At 36.6% G+C, this 27,780-nt stretch overlaps 1 protein-coding gene across 1 annotated transcript in view; it reads right to left on the reverse strand.

Moving 5' to 3' along the window:
* Nucleotides 1–27,780, reverse strand: part of LOC145664842 (uncharacterized) — a 332,279-nt gene that overhangs the window by 81,956 nt on the left and 222,543 nt on the right. Inside the window, exon 5 of the mRNA XM_081731852.1 lies at nucleotides 6,025–6,127. Within this exon, the coding sequence (XP_081587978.1) occupies nucleotides 6,025–6,127 (103 nt within the window). The remainder of the gene's footprint in view (nucleotides 1–6,024; nucleotides 6,128–27,780) is intronic.

The following is a 27,780-nucleotide window of genomic DNA, read 5'->3' on the forward strand; positions in this document are numbered from 1 at the left end:
TTTTTGTGGTAGGGCGCAAATTTCCCGGGCGCAAAATTCTCGCATTCAAGGAAAATATAATGTCCGTGAAGTTGACAAGCCACTTATGTCAGACTCCAATTTCGACTTTAAACGTCGCTAGTGCTATGTTAGTGTTCGATAGTGACGCAAATCGTTAGTACTCCACAGATAACGTGTGCTTTTAAAATAATGGATATAAGTCTTCTAACTGCATGCCAACACGCCCACTTCTAAGAATCATCTCAAAAATGAGGTTAACCGTTAGAGCAAGTAAGTGCTCATTAGTGCCATTAACATTAGCGTTAATGCCTCCATCGTACGGCGCTTTGAGTAATAAAAACAACGCTCTTTGCTAGAGTCTCAATGCGTCCCTATATTCTCGCGAACATTCTGACATGCCCAAGTGAGTTACTTTTTTTTTTGCAACTATTGTTTATCTGTTATTGTTTATTGTTTATTGCTAGTCTGCAGAGTAGTCCTTACATTAATATGCCATTGTCCTTGATAATCATTGCGTATTTACAAGCAATTTGTTATTACTGTTAGAAGATATCAAAAAACAACAGATAAAATCTACTACTTAACGGTTCATATTTTTCTTTTACAGTACATAAACGATTAATAATAATAATAATAATAATAATAATAATAATAATAATAATAATAATAATAATAATAATAATAAGACTATTCCAGCATAAAAGTTATCAATTGCATCACACTGGCAACAAGCGACGCATATTTTAACTTCACAAAAATTCGTTTCTCACGATTTTCTGGAAAACTACGTATGATAACATCTTCATTATATCAAGTTGTTTATCTCAGTGTGATATATGTATTACCTCTGGACAATATCACAGTAAAACAAAAATTAAATATTAGGAGTACATCGTACTTTTGGATTACATCTCATTAACCATGGGAAGATTGAGTAGTGTATACTTTAGGATGTAAGTTTCAGCTTAACTTCCATCATACATTCTTAGGATTACAAAAAGGAAATTTGTTCGTTTGCATTTGAACAAAATTCTTAGGATTACAAAAAGAAAAAATATTTTTTCCGAATTCCGGAATTTTTCTGAATTCAGGATTTTTTCCGAATTCCGGATTTTTTCCGAAATCCGGAATTTTTCCGAATTCCGGAATTTTTCTGAATTCCGGATTTTTTCCGAATTCCGGATTTTTTCTGAATTCCGGAATTTTTCTGAATTCCGGAATTTTTCCGAAATCCGGAATTTTTCTGAATTCCGGAATTTTTCTGAATTCCGGAATTTTTCTGAATTCCGGAATTTTTCCGAATTCCGGAATTTTCCGAAATCCGGAATTTTCCGATTTTACTTTCCGGATTCCGGAAAGTAAAAATTCCGGAATTGGCCATCCCTAATATATATATATATATATCTTGAGCAGCAGTCCTGTAAGCACAGTATATATGTTTTGTACTGGTAGGAAATTTATTATTAAATTTTCAAGGTTCGTAGTTACACAGCATGGTTTCTGCCATTTGGTGCTTTATTAAAACTAATGTTTCACATAAATTAAGTTTATGTTTACACATAATTTTTACAAAGACATTTTTATTTTATACATTATTTCTTTAACGTATTTTTTCTTTCGTATCATATTTGGTCATTTTGTTTCCTTTTTTGGTAGTTTTTGGCTACGTGCCTAACAAACTCAATTTACTTTTAACTGCTGTTTAGTTAACTGTGTACAATTTCCACATACAAAAGAATCTCCTTGTTTGTTTCTTTTCGTTTCTTTTTGTTCTGCACTGGAAGTTCATTTTCTTCCTTACTATCACGGTTGCAGCTTCAATTCCTTGCTCCCACTTGTTACAGTTCCTAATTGTTCTTGTTTTTGTTTGTTACAAAGAGTTAAAAAAATAAAGAAAGACGAAAGCCTTAGTACTATGTTTTAAAAGCATTTTCTAAAATACTGTGTTTGGACAGCTTTCTTCTCTTAAAGGCTCCATTTTGTAGCCCTTTACGCCTACAGTACAAAGAAGTACTCTAGGAGAGAGAATGATAATGACAAAAAAGAAGAAAAAAAAAGAGCAACGTTAGTAGTAAAGGATCGCTAGCCAGCCATCTTGTCTAGAAACACAATACGTACTCGCTCTCCTCTACAGCTTTTGCAACTAGAAACATTGTTTGCCCCTTTCTGTGGCCAAAGGTTTTAAATAACTGGGCCTGGCTTCGAGCCAACGGCGTGGCTCATTTTCTCACTTAAAAACGAAATCTCGGTTTCCTCGCAAAACTACATCAGCCTGGTAGCCTCTCTCTTTCTTGTTTTTTTTTTCGTTGCGAGTTTATTTTTTTCTCTTCTTTATATTTCTTTCACTGGTCTTCTTTTTGCTTCATTCGTATGAAGAAAACTAAAGTTAATGGTACTCTTTTCTACCTACATAAATGAAGAATAAGGTTAGTTAATGGCCTGTCTGGGAGAAGAATATGTATTCCGAGAAGCAAAACAGAAGTTTAAGGAGGAATAAGAACAGTGAGCAATTTGTTAACATTTTTGAAAAGTGGAAAATTTTTCATGCGTTAACTAAACTATTTCTAGTTAAAACAGCAGACTGCTGCTATTTCTATAACGTGCTGCCAACTAGTGGTAGCAAGATGGAAGAGTTTTCACAGTTATTCACTTGGCACTTAACTTTTAGTTTCTCTTTTGCTTTTAAAGGGAAAAGTGATTTGCAGTTTGTTCTTTTTTTCTGGAAACGATTCCTTTCAATCCATTCCAAACAATGATTCGTTCCTCTCGATCGAATCCTTTTGTTCCAATGAATTGAATAATTCCGAGTTCTCATATTGGTTCTCCAATATGATTCCTCCGTTCAGCCAAACCAGTCAAACTACTTTTATCAGCTGATAAGCTATTGCAAAGCTGGTTTTGGCAGGGAAGGGGGAATAAATAGAAGCGATAAGAAGGGATTGCAAGACACGCGATATTATAAGAAAGTACATTTTTTTTTTACCACATCTCCAACTCGTATATGAAATAGAAAACATAGAAGCGAAGAAGGAAGATTTGGCATTTTCTAGACATGCGCAGTAGGTTCACTATTAGTTGCTCTGTCGTGTAATGTCTCTCTGTTCTGAAGTATTGCTTTTATCCGCTTTTATCCATATTAATCCATCCACTGGAGTCATTCATCTGGTCCATCCGGTTCCGTCATCTGGTTCCATCAATACAAGCTCAAAAAGGTGTTGTAATGGAGGTAGTGGCGAGCAGTGAGAACATCTCCAAAAATTCACAAGGATCCAATAAATTCACATCAACTAAGGTCTAACCAAGAATTTTTCAAGATGATTAAACACATCTGTAAAGTAAGTATTGACGCCATACTTTTTTTTTTATGACGCAGTGCTTAACAGTCAGAAGCTTAGAATAACATTTTGTAAGTATTAACAATGTTATGATGTACAATTTTAATATTATATTGTAGAGCTGTGTTCCGCAATCTATGGTCCGCGGACCTCCGGGGGGTCACGAGAGATTGAATAGGGATCCACGGGACATTTTATTTTCATTAAACTTTATCTTATCATGTTTCTCACACCTGAGATATTTGTAATGTATATACATTACGTAGGTTTCAACTAATTGAGAAGAATAGAATACAAAAAGGTAAAAGGCATAAAGATAAAACAAAATTACTAATCTAGGCTGAGAGATGCATTACCTATCACATTAGGTGAGATCGTAAAATTAAGCCTAACAGGTATGTTTCCTCGCGGTTCTCCCGTTTGCTCCTACTTTCTGTATTCCATCATTTCATTCATTTCTCATCATCACAGTCTCCTTTAGCCTAGCCAGCATAACCGTGTGATGTAAAACTCAAAGATTTCATTTTATTTCATTTCATTTTTACATTTATTTAACGATTAACAATCTAAGGCTTAATTTCATGTATTTTTTCCTGCTCATTATTCTAAATGAAAATTATTGCTGAAATTTGATTAAATCCAAACCTCAATTTTGATGACCTATAACTAAAGAACAAAGATTAGCACAGGAAAATATTTCACATACATGTACTGAGTACCTCAAGGTCTATTTTCTTGCCAAGTTTAGTTAAGCTCGGATAAGCTCTGTAGATAGCATACTACAGGAACATACGCAGGAATTTAAATTTCGGAGAGCAAAAGCTTTTCGGGAGGGGGTGTCAAATTCAAACAGAGAATAAATTATATTAAAATTTGCACAATCACCACAAAAATTAGATTAAATTTACAGAAAAGTCAGGATTTCGGGGGCAGGGTTTCGAACCTTCCAGAGCTCATCCCCTATATACGGTCCCGTGTATACGAGAGATATATGTTGTTCTTGTGATTCATTTGTTTCATAAAAAACAGATGAAGGACGATATATATTCAATTGTACGTTTCTTAGAAATACTCTATCCTTCTTTGGCCTCCTGGTTGGCTTAGTGGCTAGCGCGCGGACTTTTTGTGCACGGGCAGGGCCGAACTAAGAAGGGACATAGAGTCGCTGTAGACCGGGTAGACGGGACCTCCACTCTTATCAAAATCTCAACTGGCTGTCTAAAACGAACCACACAAGATACAATTATCATATTTTTTTATTTATTATATTTAGATATATAATAGGGTAACTTTGTGTGTTTTTTATGCATGTGGAAAGTTCCATTGGGTATAATAAATCATCTAATGCACGGCATGGTTCATGTCGTAGAACTATATATATTCCATTAACTATTCTACTGTGCTTTCACAGAAACGTATTAGGCAAAGTCAGCCGGGGCCACATATTTCTTCTAGCCCGGGCCTTCAGATTGGTTAATCAGGCCCTATGCACGAAGTAATCGTATCGATCTCCGTTGGGAGGACATTGGTATTTGAATCTATTACACTAGTTTGTATTCCAACTTAAGCTGTAGATCTACGTCTTCTACAGTCTTGGTGCTGAAAGGGTATGCTGAACTTGAACAGATAACAAAATGACAATCCTTCTTCGCAGTAGATATTCTTTATAGCGGTTGTTTAATAAAAGCTGACACACGGCTCATTTTTATTCTCTCTGGCTACTGTTTCATCAGAAGTATAAGCACTTGAACAAAAAAGTTCTCAGTGTGTGCATGAAAAAGAACAGTTCGTGCTTTCTATAGTTGTACAGTCACCGACATAAGTTCTTTACATTTGGCAAAATTCTTTTTGGGAATAACAGTGGTATGCCTGGAACATATAGAAAATTACATTCTTTTTAATTTACTGAAACTGCACTCAAATTGTCCTTCCGTTCTGAAGTTATTTACAAAAGTAATTTCATTAAACGGAAATAATTTTTGTCGCTGACTGTCCCTTTTTCAGCACCGAGGCTGTATGAGACGTGGAACTATACTTCAAGGTAAAAATCCGGACTACTATAATGTGTTCAAAATTTCAAGTCTCCCCCACCAGGAATTGAACCTGGGACCCAGGCGGGAAAACGCTCGTCAAGTATATATCAATATCATTCGAATACGGAACCGCGCCATAGTCACTCAATTACGAAGGAGTTCAAAATGGTCAGAAACAGTGCTTTTTAGAGTTTAGAAGATAGCAAGATATTTTGGATAGAATACTTTCGGACTAGTCCGTTTAGTTACTTTTACGTGACACATATTATGGGGTTAGTCAGTCAGTACAACAGGAGTAGGGTGGACAGTTTATTTCCACCGTGATTAAAAAAAAAAGATATATATGTAAACTATATATTAATGCTTTGGAATGGATTACCACATATATATAAGAACTAAATAGCTATCAGTATATTATGCATATGTTCACTGGTATACCAATTAATGTTCTTGCGATGCAAAGGATACTCTAATTTCTCATACTGCTGCCAAGAAAGCAAATCCTTCGAGACTAGTTTTTCGTAACAGAAGCTGCATCGTATGATGCACAATTACGTGATCCCTTATTCTTCCCCCCCTTTTCCCTCCAAGGAGAATTCTACCATGAGAGTAAGTTGTATTAAGTTAATGCGATATAATGGATTAGAAGTACTTACGTAGGATGTGATGAATTTGCTGCCATTCCCTTGGGTTCTCTGCTATCCTCACCATCAGCTCCAGCAAATCCTCGTCCGCCTTTGGGTCCACGGCATCAACAAGCTACAACAGTAAACAGACGTTAAGAAAACGTCAAACCATGCAATGGAAACGTATTTTTCTCACAACATATTAGAAATCATCATTATGAATGTCACTCGATAAGGAAGGACAGTTTTCACCTTTTGCTTTCACCTTATAACTTCGTAATGTTAAGCCATCTACGAAGAAAAAGTAAGTTTTATTTATACGAGGGTCAATCAATAAGTATGTGAAGTAGTTCTTCTGTAGTTTGGTATTACGGCTTTCTGCCACTTGCAAGCTGGTAGATGGCACCACAGGCCCGTAGTCAGCCCAAAAATGTAGGAGGGGCCCGGTAGAAGTTAGGGAGCGCCCGACCCAACCATATTATAGTTCATTTGCAAGCCTACCATGAAAATTTTAAGGGGTCCCACTGAAAATTTAGGGGGGCGGCCCCCTAGCCTCCCGTTGATACGGGCCTGTGGCAGCATTGTCTGCTTTTGTGACAAATTTCAACGTTATCGCTTCAGTTCACTCACGAGGAAGGTCCATAAACCATGAGAGTTGAATTTTGATGAAAATTTGTGACAAGATTCAGTTCAAGTTGCTAAGTAATGTAGTAATAGTCACTCGATGCGCAAATGCTTCGTTGAGCTGCTACACCGACGCCATCTTGAAATCCAGTAGGCAATGTCCAAGAATACCCTTTTGGCACAAAAATGAAAAAGCTTTTGATGGATATGACTTCAGTATTGTAAACCTAGGTAGAGCATCTTATGTGGGAGTACTTCCAGTGCATGGTCGCCATCTTGAAAGGCGCCATATTGAATCGCAGTCAAATATGATAAATAGCAAGGGGGTCATGTGGGGTATCAAATAGCACTGGAATTTACTCCTGAATTCATTTCCGCAACCAAAGTTTACATATCTGTTTTCACTTCAGAGTTAAGAGGTCTCTTACCCACAGGAATATATAAAATATGTGCGAGTTAGACTTGTGTTATGAAACACGTTCGTGCGAGCACTTGCAGGATTTTAACTAATGCAGCAGTTAATCCAGTATAATAGCTACTATAGCAATCAAATCTTGAGACTAGTAAGAGAAATCGTTAATTAAATTGAAGTGTCTGTAGAGAAAAATGGAATAGCAGCACTGTAACAAATTATACCTATTTCAAAGTGCGCTATATATATGAGTATGTGTGTTGCGATTATGCATAGCATTTAAATGCTGTAATATAAGTTAGTGCAACGGCACATATGACTTGCTCTTCAGTTGTGATGATGAAGATCCAAAACGAAGTGATTAACACACAGCATCATGGAACAGTGCAAACACTTAACAAATTCACTTTCGTCACAATCTTCATGACCACAGACACTATTTTTTACTAGTCTCCAAAACATTTGTAAATGAATCAACTATTGCTCTTGTTACGTACCCACATTTCTGCCATGCATATCAAGCATTTCCTTTAGGACTGGCGCACAAAATTGACGATACACAACAGAATGCATTTTCTTTATGAACATTCTGCTATATAACTTGTACACCGAACAAGTGAACACCTGCTACAATTAGTTATTTATCACAGTTTTGATATGAAAACTAGTCTTACCCTTATTATAAGCAAGTGTTTTATCGTTAAATGTGGAAAGATGCAGTATTTAATATTGTAGGAAAAAGCAAGAAAGAGGCTTGTTTTATGGATAGCAACTTGGTATTGAATCTTGTAATATTTATTGTCATCTATTTTTAGCAGGTGTGTATGTATTCTCTTATCACTAATAGCAGAACAGACACAAGAAAAGTGAATTCTAAGTTTCCGGGAGTATCTTCTTCTAAGAATAGGCTGTGAATTGATAATTTAAATCCACTTCATTGTTCAATGCGGCAGCAATAAATCGATTGTATTTAGGCAAACTGGCAAACAATACATTAAAGTATTTTAACTTCGTAATATACACGGTGAATTATAGGTTGTCAAGTATGAGTATTGGAAAAGAACGCAATATTCTGCAACAATGATGGTCTTTACCTAAGGTTTCAAGATTGGAGAAGAAAACAACACACTATAACGGACCACGTAAAATTGCCTAAAATAGATTTTTGGCTTGTTACAGTTCAACGTCCCACACTTATGCCTGCTACGCTAAAGGAGACGTGGACCTATTGATTATAGTGGAATCTGAACCATTTTGGTCGTTCAAATAATATGCACCAGTTTATATCATTTTCTAATATATATCCGAACAATCCCTTTGGTATTCTCTGCTCGTCAGCACAATTAAGCATGTGTTTCATCGACCAGCAGTTTATTCCATCGCACTTTGAAATAGGTATAACTTGTAGCATGCTGCTATTCCATTTTTCACTACAAACATTTCAATTTAATTAACGATTTCTCTTACTAGTCTCAAGATTTGATTGCTATAGTAGCTATTATACTGCATTAACTACTGCATTAGTTAAAATCCTGCAAGTGCTCGCACGAACGTGTTTCATAACACAAGCCTAACTCGCACATTTTTTATATATTCCTGTGGGTAAGAGATCTCTTAACTCTGAAGTGAAAACAGATATGTAAACTTTGGTTGCGGAAATGGATTCAGGAGTAAATTCCAGTGCTATTTGATACCACATATGACCCCCTTGCTATTTATCATATTTGACTGCGATTCAATATGGCGCCTTTCAAGATGGCGACCATGCACTGGAAGTACTCCCACATAAGATGCTCTACCTAGGTTTACAATACTGAAGTCATATCCATCAAAAGCTTTTTCATTTTTGTGCCAAAAGGATATTCTTGGACATTGCCTACTGGATTTCAAGATGGCGTCGGTGTAGCAGCTCAACGAAGCATTTGCGCATCGAGTGACTATTACTACGTTTTTAGTAACTCGAAGTGAATCTTGTCACAAGTTTTCATCAAAATTCAACTCTCACGGTTTATGGACCTTCCTCGTCAGTGTTCGTAGTTTCAGGGAATTTTCTCTAATCTAGGGAAATTTCGTAGGTAAATTTAGCAAAAAGGGAAAAGGGAAATTTTTGATAAAACTGAAAAAATCAGGGAAATTCGTGTTGATTGAATGACCAATATAAATACTTAAATTTTTTCTTTGTTCTCCAGAAATAAACCAATACAATAGGAATTTGCTAGTGTTTGTGTGTGTGTGTGTGGGGGGGGGGGTAGGTATGTCTTACAAAGAAGCATAATTTGCACCTTGTTGTTGGCTGGGGTAATTTGTGTATTTTTTGTAAAAAAAAAAAGAGAGAGAGAGAAGGAAACAGTAAAAATTGAAGCAAAAAGCAAATGAATAAAACAAATGTGGTTGAAACTTCCTTTAATATAGGCAAATTAATCTTATCACATGACTTCTGTCATACTAACTGGATATTCAACAAAATAGGGAAAATTTGATGAGTAAAAGGAAAACTTTGTGTCCGTCGAAGGAAATTTTCTCACGGAAACCTACAAAACACTGTTCACTTAGCACTATTGCAACACTTGTGTACTTACTTCTCTTCCTTAGTAAACCTATTACCATTATGCAACTGAGGTTCAAAGGGACTCTCACTGGCTTAGGCTATCCTCAATGATATCCTTAACTTCAATCAGGCTTACCATAGTTCGGGCTCGCTCTCCTGAATAAGACTCATGCTTATATAACCTACATGGGCTCGCGCTCACTAAGGGCTCAGTTTTGACACCCCCAATGAGACTTGTAGTCACTTCTGGTTACGCTCACTAATCATATTTTTCCTCGAGCAGGCCGGAGTCAGGCTCTAGCTCGCTATGAGCTCGTGACTGATTGACTTCGAGTTTGGATTTTCATGGTGTAACTAATGCATCTGCTTCTGGTGTACGATGTCTCGAGTTCGATTCCCAGTACGAGAGAACCGAATGGCTGTACAGTCGTTCAGATCTTTCTTTAAAAACTGTAGGTATCGTCGTATGCAGGAGTGCCCACAGGTACATATGAGACAATTTTTTTTTTTATTCAAAATGGTAAATCGAACTGGAGAATGTCAACTTTGCGGGTAGAAAGGTAAATTTCGAAGCCAGAGCGGTAACTTTGGGACGAGATTGCAAAATTTGAGGGTTGGAGAATGGCAAATTCTGGGGAAAAGTCGGGGAGAAAGTTATATTAAGAAGACAGAATGGTAAATTCGGAGGGCAAAATGATCAATTTGGGGTGAGGCTGCTAAATTTAGAGTAAAAGAATGGTAAACATGATGCAGAATGATAAATTTAAAAAAAAAAACAATGATAAACATGGTAGTGAACGGTAAATTTGGGGAAAGGAATAGTAATCATGATGGGGAACAGAAAATATGAAAAAAAAAATAGTAAACATGATGCAGAACGGTACATTTGGGGGGAAAGAATAGTAAACATGGTGGAGAATGATAAATTTGAGGGAAAAGAATAGTAATGTTAAACATAGTGACGAATGATAAATTTTTTTGGGGAAAGGTATATTCAGAAGACAGAATGGTAAATTCGGAGGAAAGAATAGTAAATTTAGGATGAGATTGCTAAGTTGGGGAAAAAGAATGGTAAACATGATGGAGCACGGTAAATTTTGGAGAAAATGAATAGTAAACATGGTGAAAAATGGTAAATTTGAGGGAAAAATGGTAAACATGATGGAAAACGGTAAATTTGCGGAATAAGAATAATAAACATAGTAAAGAATGTTAAATTCGGGGAAGAAAGGTATATTTCGAAGGCAGAAAGGTAAATTTGGAGGGAAAGAATAAGAAGCGTGGTGGAAAATGGTACATTTGAGGGGAAAGAATGGTAAGCATGGTGGAGAACTGTAAATTTGGGGCGAAAGAATAGTAAATATGGTGGAGAATGGTAAATTTGGAGGAAAGAATGATAAACATGGTAGTGAACGATGAATTTGGGGAAAGAAAATAGTAAACGTGAGGGAGAACTGGGAATATGGGTAAAAGAATAGTAAACATGATGGCGAACGGTTAATTTGGGAGAGAAAGAATGGTAAACGTAGTGAAGAATAGTAAATCTGGGGGAGAAAGGTATATTTAGAAGGCAGAATGGTAAATTCGGAGGGCAAAATAGGAAATTTGGGGTGAGATTGCTAAGTTTGGAGGAAAAGAATGTTAAACATATTGGAGAACTGTAAATTTGGGGGGGGGAAGAATAGGAAACATGATGGAAAATGGTAAATTTTGGGGGGAAAGGTTGGTAAACATGATGGAGAAAGGTATATTTCGAAGGCAGAATATAGTAAATTCGGAGGGTAAAATATAAATGAATCGATCGATGCCTTGTATACCTAAAATAATTTCGAATTCCTCATATTCCTGGCAACACACTCCAGCATATTCAATCGGAGTTGAAACAGAAGAAAAATTATCTGATTCTTCTTCTTCTTTTTAAGTTTCTAATCTGTATAAAATTAACTGGTTATTATCGTCCATTGAATGTCCAATAATTTAATGAGTTTAACACTGAATTACTAAAGCCAAAAAGAAAATTGTTCAGTTGCTTTTGAAGGGAGTCTATTATAATCCCCCAATTGGTTTTGCATGTGGCATACTGGTACTATATACTGTGGTTGTGGGTTTATTTGCCTTTATAGAAGTAATTAGTGGAATTCAATTAGCGACTATTATCATATAGGGCTTTCATAATCTCCCTGTGCATAAACCGAAAGCATTGCGGAGAAAACGTAAACTTTATATTTCTCTGTTAAACTTCGCTAGCGCTTCACTTGATTAAATATTCTGTTCCAGGGGACCAATAAGATTTCAGGACAGCCATTTCCTGTTGTTTTCGTGGAATGGAAGAATTCTACGGATATCTACTGTATATGAACGAATTTTGTGGCAAACTTTTTTTAAAAAAGAAAAAGAAAAGAAAAACAATAAAGGAGAACTGCTATTTTTGGTTCCCGAGCACTATACAAAATGAAACTGCGTACGACGAAACATGATAGACGACCAAGGTCATCAAGGTCAAAAGACGCTTGAAATCAGAAAGATTAACTCTGTTTATAGCTACTTAACTTAAACGTGTTTTAATTATACATTATAGCTACAGGACATAACACACCATAGATATAATAAAGAAATATAGCAATGTGCAGGATATAACATGCTAAAACCAGTCTGGTTTAAGTTTTCTAATGCAAATTAAGATAGTTTTATATATGGCTACAGTGAAACTGATGTGCAAATTGTAGTAAACGAACTCCTCAAAATTATTATCAGTGGAAGGCAAAACATTTACAGATTTGTGAAACTTTTGAAGTATATATTAGTTTCGCCAAATTTGTAAAGGTCTGTTCTACCTTACTTCTCACAGCATTACTTTCACTTTCTGAAACATTATCAAACATATAATTGATTGGTTTCTGTAAATTCAGAATCATACACATTCACAGTAGATGGGCCAGGTTTGTCAACCATATTGTACGAAAAAAAGTGAATAAAAAGTTTTCAAAATAGATAAAATATGAGCACTGCCAAGCTTCTTCGTGGCCAAGTGGTCAGCGTACGCGCCTTTGACGTAGGAGACCCGGGTTCGATTCACGGTGGGAGATCATAGAGTTCGCATTCCACGTTGATCAGTAGGTTCCGTCTCATATAGCCTTGCTGCTGAAAGGGACGTTAAAACTCAAAATCAACTCAACTCATGAACACTGCCTTCGAACAAAATAGCAACACAATTACTGGCATGTGCCCCCTTGGATTCTACTAACTGCAAGGAAACGTAACACTGACGCTTAAACGTCCGAACTCTACCGTTACTTGTAGCCAACTGCAAGCGAGAAAGGCAAGGGCGCCGATCCTGGGGGGGAAGCTCATTTGGGCCCCCATGTATTTTTACATGTATTTTTATTGTTATATATATTTTTTATGAATGGGCCCCCCAAAAGTTACGAAGAAATGGGCACCCTTGGAGAAAGGTACTAGGAATGACACGTATTCAAGATCAATTGTCTGCTAGAGGGGGAATGGAAAAGGATATTTATAGGACTTCACGTCACTAATTAAGGGCCTCCTCTCCAAGTTCATCACGACTTCTCTTAAATCTACTGAATAACTTAAATATAATGAAAAATATCAGAAGTATAGCAAGTAAACACAAGTAGTATGTACAAAATGTTATTAGGCAAATAAACTAATAATAGTACCCAAAACTTTTCCTACAGACTAGAAATTTCGGTGCACAGTTTATGGTATCATAATAGATCATCATCATTGTTAGGGGTTGTTGCGGAATGAGGCATGCTGAGGCTTGTAAAGGCAAAAATTATTTGAGAGTTAGAACAGGACTAGCTCAGGAGAGTAATGCTCCCGGAAGTAGGAACGAAAAACACAGTTATGATTGGTTGGCGTTATCTATGTCTTGCCACGTTGCATTCAAATAACAGAATTCAGACGATTGTTGTTGTCGGTCCTCGTGGTCGAGTGGGCTAGCACTACATGCTAATAACGAAAACCTATTTTGGTGTGAGTTCAAACCCGGCCAGAGGAAAGTTTTTTTAACATTTTTTTTACATTTTTATAGCACTTTTTACATTAAAATAATACGAAAATAATACTCAAAAATGTGATTTACTTACTTTTGTGCAGATAAGTAGTAGTAGTAGTAGGAACGGGTTAGAAGCCCCGCAGGGCTCGTTTTGTTGCCCTTGTACTAAATAATACAGATTTTGTGACCAACTTAAAACAACTGACTAGGATAGCGCGTAAAACATCTGGCTAGAGTAGCGCGCGAAAAAACTTACTTCCGGGAGTATTACTCTCCCGAGCGGGTCGTGTTAGAACCAAGGATGTTATAAATAGAGGATCTGCCCATATGTATCTTCATCCTATTAAATCGATGAAGCCAAAAAACAACCGAGCATCGGCACGTCTGATTGGCTACTCTCGTTTCTGCCATCGTTTGATTGGATACTTTCGTTTCCGCCATGATTGTTGGCTCAAAACATTGCGATCCTATTGGGCGGAGTGGGCAGAGTAGGGGTGGCGAAAGTGTGACGTATGGCTTCAAGATTTTGTTGTAAGGGCAGATCCTCTATTTTATAAGATCCTTGGTTAGAACTGTAATAAAAAGGGAAGAAGGAAGAGAGGTTAAAAGATGACGACCCGCTCGGGAGAGTAATACTCCCGGAAGTAACTTTTTATCCTAGTTAGCTGTTTGTTAGTTGGTCACAAAATTTACATCATGGGGGTCAAGGTGGAACAAAACGAACCCTGCGGGGCTTCTAACCAGGCCCGTAGCCAGCCCAAAAATTTAGGGGGAGCCCAGCTGAAGTTAGGGGGGCCGATCCAACCATATTACCATATTATAGTTCATTTGCAAGCCTACCGTGAAAAGTTTAGGGTGGGCAGCCAAAATTTATGGGGGACCCGGCCCCCCTACGCCCCTCCTGGATACGGGCCTGCTTCTAACCTGTCCCTCCTCTTCTTCCTCCTCCTACTACTACTACTTATCTGCACAAAAGCAAGTAAATCACTTTTTTGAGTATTATTTTCATCTTACTATAATGGAAAAAGTATTATGAAAATTTTAAAGAAAACTCCGTGGGCAGGGTTTGAACCCACGCCAAAAGGGTTTACCATTACTGCACGCCTTTTTAAAAGTAATTTACTTATTACTAATTTATCTTGCTTTACTCGTTTAACTTGCTTCTCCAATTACCGAGAATGATAGGGACACGAACACAGAAATATCGAGGACAGTTAAAATCACAAAGGCTCTCCTACCGGGAATCGACCTCAGGACCATGTACACCAAAGGCGCACGTGTTAGCCACTAGACCAGCGGAGAGGACACACGCTAGGCCATGAGGGACGACAGAAGCAAGTCTTTCATTTCTGCTATATATAAGCTACGTGCCAAGAAACGGATAAAGCCAACCAATCAGAACCGTGTGTTTAGTTCCTACTTCCGAGAGCATTACTTCCCTGAGTGAGTTCTAAAAGACGTAGTAGAATGGTTGCTAAGAGTTCAACAAGAAGAGTGTTATATGTTTTAGGGATTAAAATAAGAAGTCTACGGAAATTTTAAGCACGTAAAGTTTGAGAAGTGCTTGTAATTGGATTGGAGTAAAGAGATAGCACTAATTATACTTGGAATAAAGAGTACCTGAAAAAAATTGTGGTTAATTGATATATAGTGTTTGATGACCAGAAGAGTTACTTAGTTTTAAAGGAAGTTGTGTTGGGTCGTTAACTAAACGTCAAATAAATATGGTATTCTTATTTAAAAATAAGTCTAACAATCATCATAGGTATTCTGCCGTTATTGGCAAACACTTGCCGCAGCTCAGAAGCTTCCATACTCCACGGTCTTCCTCTAACCTCTTCGTCTTCACGTACGTACATTTTTTTTGTTTTCATATTGTCCATTAATTATACTCTTCTTCGCTCTCTCCCTCTCTTTTCTGCCTCCATACCACGGCCGGATCCAGGGGGGGCGATCGGGTTGATCGTCCCCCCAGAATAAGGAACTTTCTTATTATATATATATAAAATAAAACCCATCCCAGAGTTTGGAACTCTTAAAAGTAGCTCTAAGTAGCAGTATTACAACCCACCGCCCCCCCAAAAGTCCGTCCTGGATCCGCCCCTGCTCCATACTCTCTAGCACGTTCTTCATGATACAGTTCCTTCTTAGCCAATGTCCCAAACAGTTTCTCTTCCTCTTCTTAGTAATATTTAAAATTGTTCTTTTAACCCCAACATTTCTAACACCCTGTCATTCGCTTCCGCTCGACGCAGCTAATTTTCTTCATTCTTCTCAACACCTACATTTCGAATGCTTCCTGTCGTTTTTCATCACTTTGCATAATGAACATCTTTCTGATCCATACAGTACAATATTCCACACGAAGCATTTTATGAGTCTCTCTCTCAACTCCTTATTAAAGGTTCCAAAAATAAACTTTTCTTCCTCCTAAAGGCTTTTCTCGCCATTTCTATTCTTGCTTTCTTTTCACTTTCGTACTTCATATCATTAGCAATAATACTACCCAGGTATCGAAAACTAATCATTTGTTCTGTCTTCTTCTCTCCAACTTCTATATTTGCTGATAGCTCAAAATAAGGTTTGGTGACATAGCACGGATAGCGGAGAACGAAAAAGATTTGCAGGAAGCACTTTTATACATAACCAACAAACTGGAAAGAAAAAAAACGTGCAAAATGAAGATAAATAAGAAGAAAACCAAAGTGATAAAGTGCACAAGAGCAGGACAGGAAGAGGCAAATGTATGGCTAGATGGAGAGAAAATCGAAGACGTTAAGACATTCCCCTATTTAGGAAATCTAATATCCTCGGACGGAAGAAGTGAAAAAGACGTAAGTTTTAAGAATAGCACAGGCCTGAATAAGCATTTAATAAGAAAAGAGGACTGCTAAAAAAATCAAGAAATGTGTCGTTGGACGTTCGTAAACGATATATTAAAACTCTGGTATGGAGTGTGGCGTTTTACGGACCAGAGATATGGACACTGAAAAAAGCTGAAATATCCAAGCTGGAATCATGTGGTGTTGGCATATCATGAACCGAAAGGAAAAATGAATCAAGACGTACTAAATGAAGCCAATGAAGGACGATAGTTCGTGAAGATAACAGGAAAAAGAAGAAACATCATGCTTGGTCCTCTTATTCGGTACTCCGTTTGGATCACCATGTTGATAGAAGGAAAGGCAGAAGGAACACTAGGAAGAGGAAGACCAAGGACAGAATGTGTAGATGCAGTTACGAAGAAGAGACCTTATCAAAATGTAAAACAGCTTTCCCAAGGGAGAGAAAGGTTTTAAAATTCCCATGTTGCCCATAAAGCTGGGAGAGAAGGAAGCACATTTCTCGCTTCGTTGCAATCACCAAGTGGGAACACAAATTTATACACGATGCATCGTTTTGTAGGTACTATTTGGCTTACGTTTCATGTTTAATATATTTTTCATTATCTTTAAGTAACTCATTAAATAAAGAGATTGTTGAAAAAATTATTAGTTCGTATAATATCGTTTCGTGGCTCACTTGTTATTGATTAAAATTCATAGAAAGTGAAGAGAGCTTAGAGAGGAGCCTTTGATGTGGACATAGACTTTTCGTAGAATAAGGAACGGAGCTGAGAAATGTCAATATCAACATATTTGAGTTTAACGTCCGACGATTAGGCTAAGGGAGACGATGATTAAAGTAAGTGAATGATAATGGAAGCATTGGTGAAATGAGAAAGTGGGAGGATACGGAAGTAACCCGAGAAAACCCACGAGCATGATATTGTCCACAAAAACCTTACTTTACTGTGGATCGAACCAGGGACCCCACACACTAGAGGAAAACGCTCTACCACTGATCCAGCGTATTCCCAACGCCAATTTCATCCGTAAGCGCGAAACGAAATAATATTACAATAATAAAAAAAAGTTCTTTATACTAATAAGAAAAAGATAGGAGCCAGAGGCTAGAACTGAATGATATCAGATTACAACTTAAGCTGATGATATCAATATAATAGGAGATAACATGAGAACAATAGAAAGAAATGCAAAGGTATTGTTAAACTTCTACAGGGACTTGTGTTTAGAAGCAAATGCAAAGAAAACTAAATACATGGAATCTACGCTAAAATATCAAATAACACTTTCAACAGTGGATTTTTTTGAAACGTGTAGGATCAATATTAAAAAAAAATAAAGCCATATTTAAGAAGAAATTAAACTCCGACTAAAAATATGGAATTTGTGCTCTTATTTGATCCAAACTTTTTCATCTTTGGGAATTCTGTCGAAGAATTCGAATCTTAAAATGCATATAAAACGATAGTTATTTCTGTTGTGCTGTATGGTTGAAGTTCCGTAACATGGTGGCTTACTTTGAGTGAAGAACGCAGATTGAAAATATTTGAATAAAATTCCGAAGCAAATATTTGGACTCAAGAGGGACAGAAATGGGAAATGGCGGAAACTTCGTAAAAAAAAAAAAAACTGCATTATATACCGTTTACGTAACTTTGTTAGGCTCATTAAATGTACGAAGCTCAGGTGCGTAGGTCATCTCATTGTTTTAACAGGAAATCCAATCGGAAAACGATCATTAGGAAGACCTGGGAGTAGACAAGAGGACAATGTTAAGATAGAGCTTACAGAAATAGGAATACAAAAAAAGAAGCTGGTTTCAGTTGGCTAAGGATAGAAGTCAATGGAGAGCTTTTGTGAACGCATCATTAAACCTCCGGGTTCCATAGGCCATAGAGTTAGTTATACAGAGTGGTCCAAAAGTAGGTATACAGTCCTGCATTGATCAAGTTTGACATTTTAGTTTATTAAGATAATTAATTCTGTTCCAAGCTTGAATTATGAGTGAAAACAGAATAAAAATAAATAATAGGCCTAAAGAAACTAAGTCACTGCCTCTATGGATAACAATAAGTAAATTATATAAAATACCATGAGCCGGTAAGTACGGGACTGTATACCTACTTTTGGGACGGCGCGGGAGACCCGGGTTCGATTCCCGGCGGGAGCTCATGTGGTTCGGATTCCACGTCAATCAGTAGGTCCACTTCTCACATAGTCTCGCTGCTGAAAGGGACGCTAAACTGAAATTCAACTCAACTACTTTTGTTACACCCTGTACTAAAATCTTACAGAGAAGTGACTCAAATAATGCCTTTGCGAGCATAATGTACTATTCACATATGGGTATTTTTGGTTTACAACAGAACTACGAATAGAATTTACAGCATTAAATAGGAAATTAAGCCGCGTAAATAATAAAACTCTTTATCTCTCTCTCTCTCTTGCTCTGTGGAAACATCCCTATGATAGTGTCATTTCCAGAGAGATCGAAAACTTAAGTTAGTTCGAGGAGGATGTGACAAGAATCCTTAGTTGTTTAAAACTAAGCGACTATAGACAGATAAAATGCACTTTCTTTTTTCCTTTTTTTGGTCAGTTTTGGTCTTTTCTCCTTATCTGTGCAATCTTTTCACTGAACTTTAGATGAAGCCCATCTGCAAGGGAAAACCTGTGATTCCCATCGGGACGTGAACTTTGTCACAAGCCATCAAGTCGTCTCATTATCTATTAATTTTTTTTTACTTAAAAAAATGTTGCCACCAGAAAAATTATCACACAGAGCTGATTCAGTAAAATTTAACTTTTAATTCGAACAAATTCTTACGTTGGATTAACGAATTCTTGCTTCATAAGATATTTAGTATCACTGTCTTCTGTTAAGAACCCATAATCCTTATTAATTTTAAGCTTTCATTTGTATAACTCTCTACCTGACTATGCTTAGCTGTTAATTGTATTCCAAAACGAACCTAATCAGATTACTCCAAATGGTGTTTCTGGTGGACAAACACTGTACGCGTAGGCTCTCTCGGGGTTCTCCCTTTTCATCCCACAATTGCATCATACTACCTTATCATTAATCTTATCGTCTCCCTTAGTCTCGGTTCATTATCTTGGGGTATTAAAAAAAACATTATTGGTAACCTCTTTGCGTCTAAGTTATTGACACGACTGACAATAGAAATTGATACACAGTATGTAACTTTACAATATTGAGTTTGTTGATAGAGGAGTCGGTGAAACGTTTAAGGCCAGGATGTAAAGTTTGATTAAAACAATCTGAAATATTAAACTTGATGGAAAGGCCTGATGAAAGAAACGAAATGGATAGGCCATGCATTTTGTAACCCTCTTATAACTTTGAAACTAATATTTAAATAGATGAAATTTTGAACAATGAAAATATTAACTAACTAACTAACTAAATAACTCTATGGCCTATGGAACCCGGAACTTTAATGCCGCGTTTACAAAAGCTCTTCGTCAACTTCTGTCCTTAGCCAAATGGGTCCAGTTTCTATTTTGTGTTTCTATTTCTGGTAATGTTCCCATGTAAATATTGTCCTCCCATCTGCGACTAGGTCTTCGTAATGGTTGTTTTCCAATTGAATTCCCATTTAAACCTTTGAAAACATTCCTACTTTCTTCTATTCTGGCTACATGACCTGCTTACCTGAGCCTCCTAGACTTGGTAAGGCTAACAATGTTCAGTAAACCATAAACATTATGTAGTTCCTTGTTATGAAGTTTCCACCATTTCCCATTCCCGTTCCTCTTGTGCCTGAATATTCGTCTCAGGATCTTATTCTCAAATACTTTCATTTTACGTTCTTCCCTCCGAGTAAACCACCATGTTTCGCACCCATACAGAACAACAAACATGATTATAATTTTATGTATTTTAAGCTTCAAATTCTTCTACAGAATTAGCTACGACAAAAGATTTTGAATTCCCTGCTTTTAGTCGATATTTAATTTCTTAGTGAATACCTTTGTGATATAATAATATTGATCCCAGATATTTGAAAGTGTCCATTTTGTCGAAACTACTTACTATTTAATGAATATATGCATTGACAAGAGGAAATCGCTTTGACATTTTCTGCATTACCATGATATTAACAGTGTTACCAACCAAATATTTCCGTTCCCTTCCACATTCTCATTCCACCAATTCTTCCATTATCGTTCACTCGCCCTAATCATCCGTCTCCTTTCGCCTAAAGGACATAATCGTGGGACGTTAAACTAAAAGATTTGGAATAAATAAGAACAAAGATACAAAGAATCGAAACTTTAGCTTATTTTTTTTTCGAAAGATTTCATTTTAAAAAGCTGGTTCAATAAGTATCACACTCAATTACGTATCACTCTCAACAGACGAAAATATCACAACACTGTTTAGAACAACTTCCTATATCTGAAACACTTCCAATTTACAATAGATCTACATCTATGATGTTTACGTGTTCTTGAGGGTGTCAAGGAATTTAATAACTATTGTTTCAACGGCCTAGGAAAGAGAAACGTTAAACTACTAAGGTGTTTGTAGCTGGGGATGCGATGAGAAGAAATATGGTTTCCATGCAGCGATGACGATAGCTTTAATTTCTCGGTGGAGAAGGGCAGAGAAACTTATTGGGGGGGGGGGAGCTATTTTTTTTTGTACATCGAAAAGGATAGTTTTATATTAGTTCATAATGCTACATGTCTGGGGGTTGTTGGAGGGCAGTGGTAGCCAGAAGGAGGAGCCACCCCTTCCCTTCTCTAGCGTCGTCACTGTTTTCGTGTGGCGTCGAGGATAAAGATCTGTGCTTTTGACTCTTCTAGCATCTCCTTTAGGGACATTCTTTACAATTCATTCCCATGTGTTGCGTCCTTTACATACACACACATATATGTATACATATATATGTTGAATTTTCTGGGGACTATATTGTAATAACCCGCACATAGATCTGTTTACGAACAATCAACACAAGCTTGTATTTATAAACAATACCATGTACGTCCTATTACAAACTACGACACACTACACTAACTACTACACACAGCGACATCACTAGTCATGTGACAAAGAAGGAACATCAGCACCGCCGCTACACTGGAGCAGCTATAGAACTCCACATTTCGTATCAGTCTACAGATAATCAGCTCTCCTCTCTCAGCTTGCTTAGAGCTTTAAGAGCTACATAACCCAAATCCTTTAGCTTGCTTGAAGCTCTTGGTCTCCTATCCTACCCACCTAGTTTGCTTAAAACTCTATCAAATCCCTAACCTCACCCACCCAGCTTCTGTAGGACTTTGTAGTCTTCTTAAGCCTTCTCTTCTTGCGTAGAACCTTAAAAAATCTTAAACCTACTACACTAAGTTTGCTTAAAACTTAGTGGGAAACCTTCTTTACGCTGCTTGGAACTTAAAACACCTTTCCTATCCAATTATTAAAAGTTTGTACTTTACAGTGATTTTATAACATATTATTTATAACAAAAATAAAGAATAAAATTTGACAGTAGAAAAACAATTCCCAAGTATAATTTGTCCTATATTTAACCTGCATGAGCAAAATTTTGCAATATTAAAACAAAACATCCTGTATACTTTATTTTATTTCCAGAACAGAGAACTGTGTGAAGAAAATCGGAAGAATACAATATTTTGTGCTATTTTTACTCGAGAAACAGAAAAAAAGGAAATGGTCATCCTTTAACTAAAGGAATTCCGTTTGAAGGTTTTTTTTCTTTTTTTAAAGTTTGCGTTTTGAAGGTTTTTTCTCTTTTTCCTTCTTTCTTTTTTTTTTCTCCGTACAGTATCTGTCGATATTTTCCTTTTGTGTTTGATTCTTTGAGAATCTTCCTTTTCCCTGTGAACATCAAACAAAAGATGTTATTTAAAAAGAAAAAAAAAATATTATATTTTCTGTGTATTCATGTTTTTCACGATACCTTTTACTTTTGATTGTTTCCTGCTGGGGTTAGTTCAAAGATTTAAAAAAGAAAAGAATGCAAGGTAGAAAATACAAATAATAGTGTCATATATTACAAACACATACAGAGAAAGAGAGAGATGCCAATGGAGATGATAAAAAGAGGAAAACACTTTTTGATAAATATCTATTTCTTCTGACGTGTTTTTTCTCCTATTATGGAAAGCTGAACAAGGTCAATTTTTAAATATGTACATTCAACGTTTGTCCCTTTTGTTTTAGCAAGAAAAACAAACACGAAACATTGCTTCTTTTAAAAATTAAGTATAAATAAAAAGTATAAATATAAAGTAAGTATAAATAAAAATTAAGTATAAATAAAAATTAAGTATAAATAAAAAGTATAAATTAAGTAAAAATAAAAAGTATAAATATGAATTAAGTATAAATAAAAATTAAGTATAAATAGAAAGTATATAAATTAAGTATAAATAAAAAGTATAAATATAAACTAAGTATAAATAAAAAGTATAAATATAAATTAAGTATAAATAAAAAGTATAAATATAAATTAAGTATAAATAAAAATTAAGTATAAATAAAAAATGTTTCGAACAGATGACAGAGGAAATGAAGTACGTAATTAAAACAATTATAAAGTATCAAATCTTTGGTCAAGCTACAGATAGTTCTCAAAATAATGGAAACAGAAATATAGTGCAACACACAATCTTTGTATGAACATGAAATGAAATCCAGGGCTTTCCCACGGTAATGTTCTGCAGGATAAAGGAAGTAGATGATTACTGAAAATGAATGAACTGGTGGAAGGAGAATGTAGAAGGAAATCAAAATATCCCCAAGAAAAGCCACGTGTACAATGTAGTTCACCACAAACTCACATGTCTTGAGACCGAACCATGAATCCCCCGCACCGGAGGTGAGCAGTCTATCTTTGAGCCATCGTGCTTTTGTGAAATCTATGTATGTTAGTATCTAAGTATGAATACTGAACATCCGTGAAAATGTGATTGTCTTGTGTTGAATGATAATGAGAAGTACGTAAGGTGGTGTAGTACGAAGTAATGTTTCGTATAGGCTCATTATTGGTGATGGAAAGTAGGAAACCTCTATGATTTTCATAGGGTAAATTATCGGTGTGCGGTTAACTGAAAAAAGTCTATCCAGGACTTCCATTGTGTTAAGAGGAACTTACCGAGATCAACAATGTTGAAGATGATGGCATAGAGAGAGAGACTCACAAAGAACTATAGATGTAATTAGATGCAGTTGGTTATAGTGCCCAAATCAGCATCTGGAATGACTTGTCTGTATATACAATCACTGTCCAACAACAGCTGCGTAAACTCAAGATCAGCGTTCGGATTGAGATATTAGAAATCTCTAAAATAGCGTAGTGTGAAATAGATGGTACCGTGAATAAAACATGCACCGCTGATAATTATAGAAGAAAGTGATATGATCATGACCAAGAAGTATTTTTCTGCTTATTTCCATCGACCGACTGGCTTTATCCTTCTTTATGTACCACAGATGCTCCTATGTATATTCAGGGCTGCAGCTCTGCGTTGATGTGAGATGGAATTTTATATGATTCCTTTAGTCGTGTTGATACTCTTAAAGGATGTAGTATTGCTAGTAATTGCGTGGAGATTTTAGGTGGCCATATGCCTCCTATAATACAGATTTTCCTTAACAGCGATAAAGAACCTCCAACATGACAATGCACTAATACACAAAGCCAGACCTGTTCAGGTTCAGTTAAGAACGTCAATATCTCCCTTGGCATGTTTAATGCCCCGACGTGAACATTTCTTAACATTACTATAATTAACATTAAGTTCTAGAGCAGCGGGTCCTAACCAGATTTTTTCCCATAACCGTGGACGCAACAGTGCAGTCCGCCAAGAATGGTTCACTATTCCTCTGGACACGATTATCGACGAATATGTCTCGATTCTTCGACAAATATAATCTATAGTAGAGGCTGTAGTGATCTAACGAACTGTTATAATCATGTAAGTTTCATTTTCTAAAGTTCTTCCATTATTTTGGATACTATATACATACACAAGTATGGGAAAATTTAACTGTACCACCACCAACTGCATCGAATTAAAGCCATGGTCTTGGTGTGGAGTTCATGGTGATAATGGACCCTATTTTTCATAACCTCGGTGTTGCATAAGATCGTAAAAAAACACAGACACATTAAAAACTAAAGTACGGAAAGTCGAAACTGTGGTTTCAGTTCCACTAGTTTAAAGCTCTACTGGCTCTTGACAATATTGTAATATTCCACGTGTTATTGTATACAAACAATAATCTACAGTAGGCTTGTGTTTATAAACACTTCCACATGGTTTTACGTAAGGATACTACGGACCAAGTGGATTTATTATAAGCAACAGACGACGGATCTGTGGCTCCTCCTATGAAGCACATGGCCTACGGACATTGCAGCAGCAACCAGCGGGGCCAGTACCAGTTCTCTGGTGTCCCTCCTACTGCTTGCTTCGGAGCACTAGGAAAACCTAACCCCCAAAGCCTCTTCCTTTCTTCCTGGTTTAGCCTGCTTCAGGGCTATGTTGGGAATTTTACCACAGTTGCTTAGCCTGCTATGGGGCTCTGTTGGGAATCCTACCCCAGTTGTTTAGCCTGCTACGGAGCTCTGTGACTACTAACCTCCTCACTGCTTGCCACGGAGCTTTGGGGATTCCTTTCTCCACTCTGCTTAGCCTGCCACGGGGCTCTGTTGGGAATTCTACCCCAGTTGCTTAGCCTGCTACGGGGCTCTGTGACTACTAACCTCCTCACTGCTTGCCACGGAGCTTTGGGGATTCCTTTCTCCATTCTGCTTAGCCTGCCACGGGGCTCTGTTGGGAATTCTACCCCAGTTGCTTAGACTGCCACGGGGCTCTATGAAGATCCTGTCCTCGGCCTCACGATCAAGGACTACCTAATTTCTAACCCAATAATTTAGAGAACAATATTGTATTATTTTCTGTAAATACTGTTATATAGTGAACTTTCATAAATATAAGACGGAAGTGGGAATCGATTCCGGACCTTGTTTTATTTCCAACTCTACCTACCGGAAAGTTTTACAATATAATCTCGAAAGTACTCGTAACTACTGACTTTATGGCACCTAAACTAGGAATGGTTTTAGGATAGTGTGAAAGTACATGTTTAAATAAAAAGAATAATTGTTCAAAAAGAAAAAAAAAGGTTTTTGATAACATTTCTTTCAAGAGAGAAGAAATAACGTAACCTCATTTATTTGTGGTTTTGCTTTTACCTTTGTTAGTGCCTCGTTCATTGTGCATGATACTAACTTTTGCACTAAAACGAAATTTTGCAGTAAAATTCATTATATTCTTTCCAGTATGCGTGAAGATACGACTCTACAAACAAACAAAAGAGCTCAGAAAAAAACGTACTTTTATGTGACAATCTACAGGTGTTACAAATAAGCTTTAATGTATCCTGAGAGCGGAAACTGGAAATGGAGGGGAAAGAATTGCAGCGCCATCTCTTATTTTTTTTGCAGTTGGAGGAGAAAAGATACGTATGCTGCTTCCTCTGTCTAGGAAAAAGAAGTTGCCAGATATAGTATTTACTTTTCAAGCTAAGCGGAAAACAAGACGAGAAAATACTGCATTATAGCTGCAACGTAAGGAATACAATGCAGTTCCAGAAGAATTGAAAGACACAGTAGAGTTAAAAAAATCGAAAGAGGTAAAGAGTTAGAAGTTCTATAGCTCTTTACGTCTCAATCCAAAAGAAATGCCTATTCTATAAAATAAATTAAAAACGCAAGAAAATATATAATTGCATCTTGTTTCTTGTGTTTAATACTAGCGGAATACTCGTTTTTGGCACGGGAAGAATATGTTTCATTTTGGACATAAAGAGTTGAATATGGATTTAAATAGCATCGGAAGTGTCACTGTTCGTCTCAGTGATTCCGTAAACTATGGATTTGACATTAATATCGGTCAATTTCGATCATTTTTATATAACTCCTCCTCCCAAGTAGTAGGGCTGAATTTGGATTTAAATGGCACCGGAAGTGTCACTGTTCAATTCAAAGACCCCGAAAACTATGGATTCAACACTAATATCAGTCATTTTCAATCATTTTTAAATATCTTCCCTCCTCCCCCTCCCCTAAGTTACACCGTGAAAGTGAAATGACAAAAACCATCCCAGGTCCGAATCTCATCTATGCTGAAAATTTGATCGAAATCGGTCGGGTGGTTTTTTATAAGGGGTATTTTTTTTAAAAAAACTCAGGGATTTCATTTGGATCTAGAATTTCTAACTGAAGAATGATCAAGGAAGGTTGGGAGATTTATGGTACTGTATTTATTGGTTTAAATTAATCCGCGGTAATATCGATCACGCCTCAAGAAAGCAGCAAAATTTCGCCGACGTGTTAGAGAGTATGGAGGCAGGAAAGAGCGGGAGAGGCCGAAGGAGATTACAATTAACATTTGCAAATACCTAGGATCAACAGTAACGGACAAACACCATATTTACGAAGAAATTAAGTGTTGACTGAGAGCAGTGAATTCGTGTCATTATTCAATTCAAACTCTGTTGTATTTCTGAATTCTGGCGAAGAATTTAGCTTAAAATATAGAAGACGATAATTATGCCTATATATGCTTATGCTGTATAGTTGCGGAACATGGTGGCTTACTTTGAAGAAAAAACGCAGATTAAAACTATTTGAAAACAAAATTCTGAGGGGAATATTCGCACCCAAAAGGGCCGCGAATGGGAAAATGGCGGTAACTTCATAACGAAGAATTGCATACTTTCCAAAGTTTAACTAACATTATTAGTTTCGTTAAGTGTACACTGAGAAAAAAAATGTATGTGGCGTATGTAAAATCGTATGTTACATTCGATGTAGTTTTTTGGACTTAATGTATAGCAAACGTATAAATGAAAACGCATGTTTTATAATACGTTCTATGTAAGTGTTCCATATGTACGTACTTTCCGTATGAAACAATATAGGCGGTCAGGATCTCACATACAAATGGACGTATATAACATATAGCTGACGAAGGTATCATATATATATGTATGTAATATAAGAAAGACTGTAAGATATCAGACATCCTGCAATGGCATGATGTAACATCTAAGGTAACATACGGATATCGTATGCTCCGCACTGATTTTTGTAGTAAGCAAGAGGATTCCGTATATTTGTATAATATACCACTGTCCGGAGAACTGATTTTTCTCAGTATAGGAGGCTCAGATAGGCAGGTCACGTGGCCAGAATGGAAGTAAGTAGGAACGCTTTTAAAATTTTAACTGAATCAGAGAAAGATTATTAGAAAGATCTAGGCGCAGAGGAAGGAC

This window comes from Thermobia domestica, chromosome 11, assembly GCF_964235325.1.
Source record: "Thermobia domestica chromosome 11, izTheDome1.hap1.1, whole genome shotgun sequence".
Classification (NCBI taxonomy): domain Eukaryota; kingdom Metazoa; phylum Arthropoda; class Insecta; order Zygentoma; family Lepismatidae; genus Thermobia; species Thermobia domestica.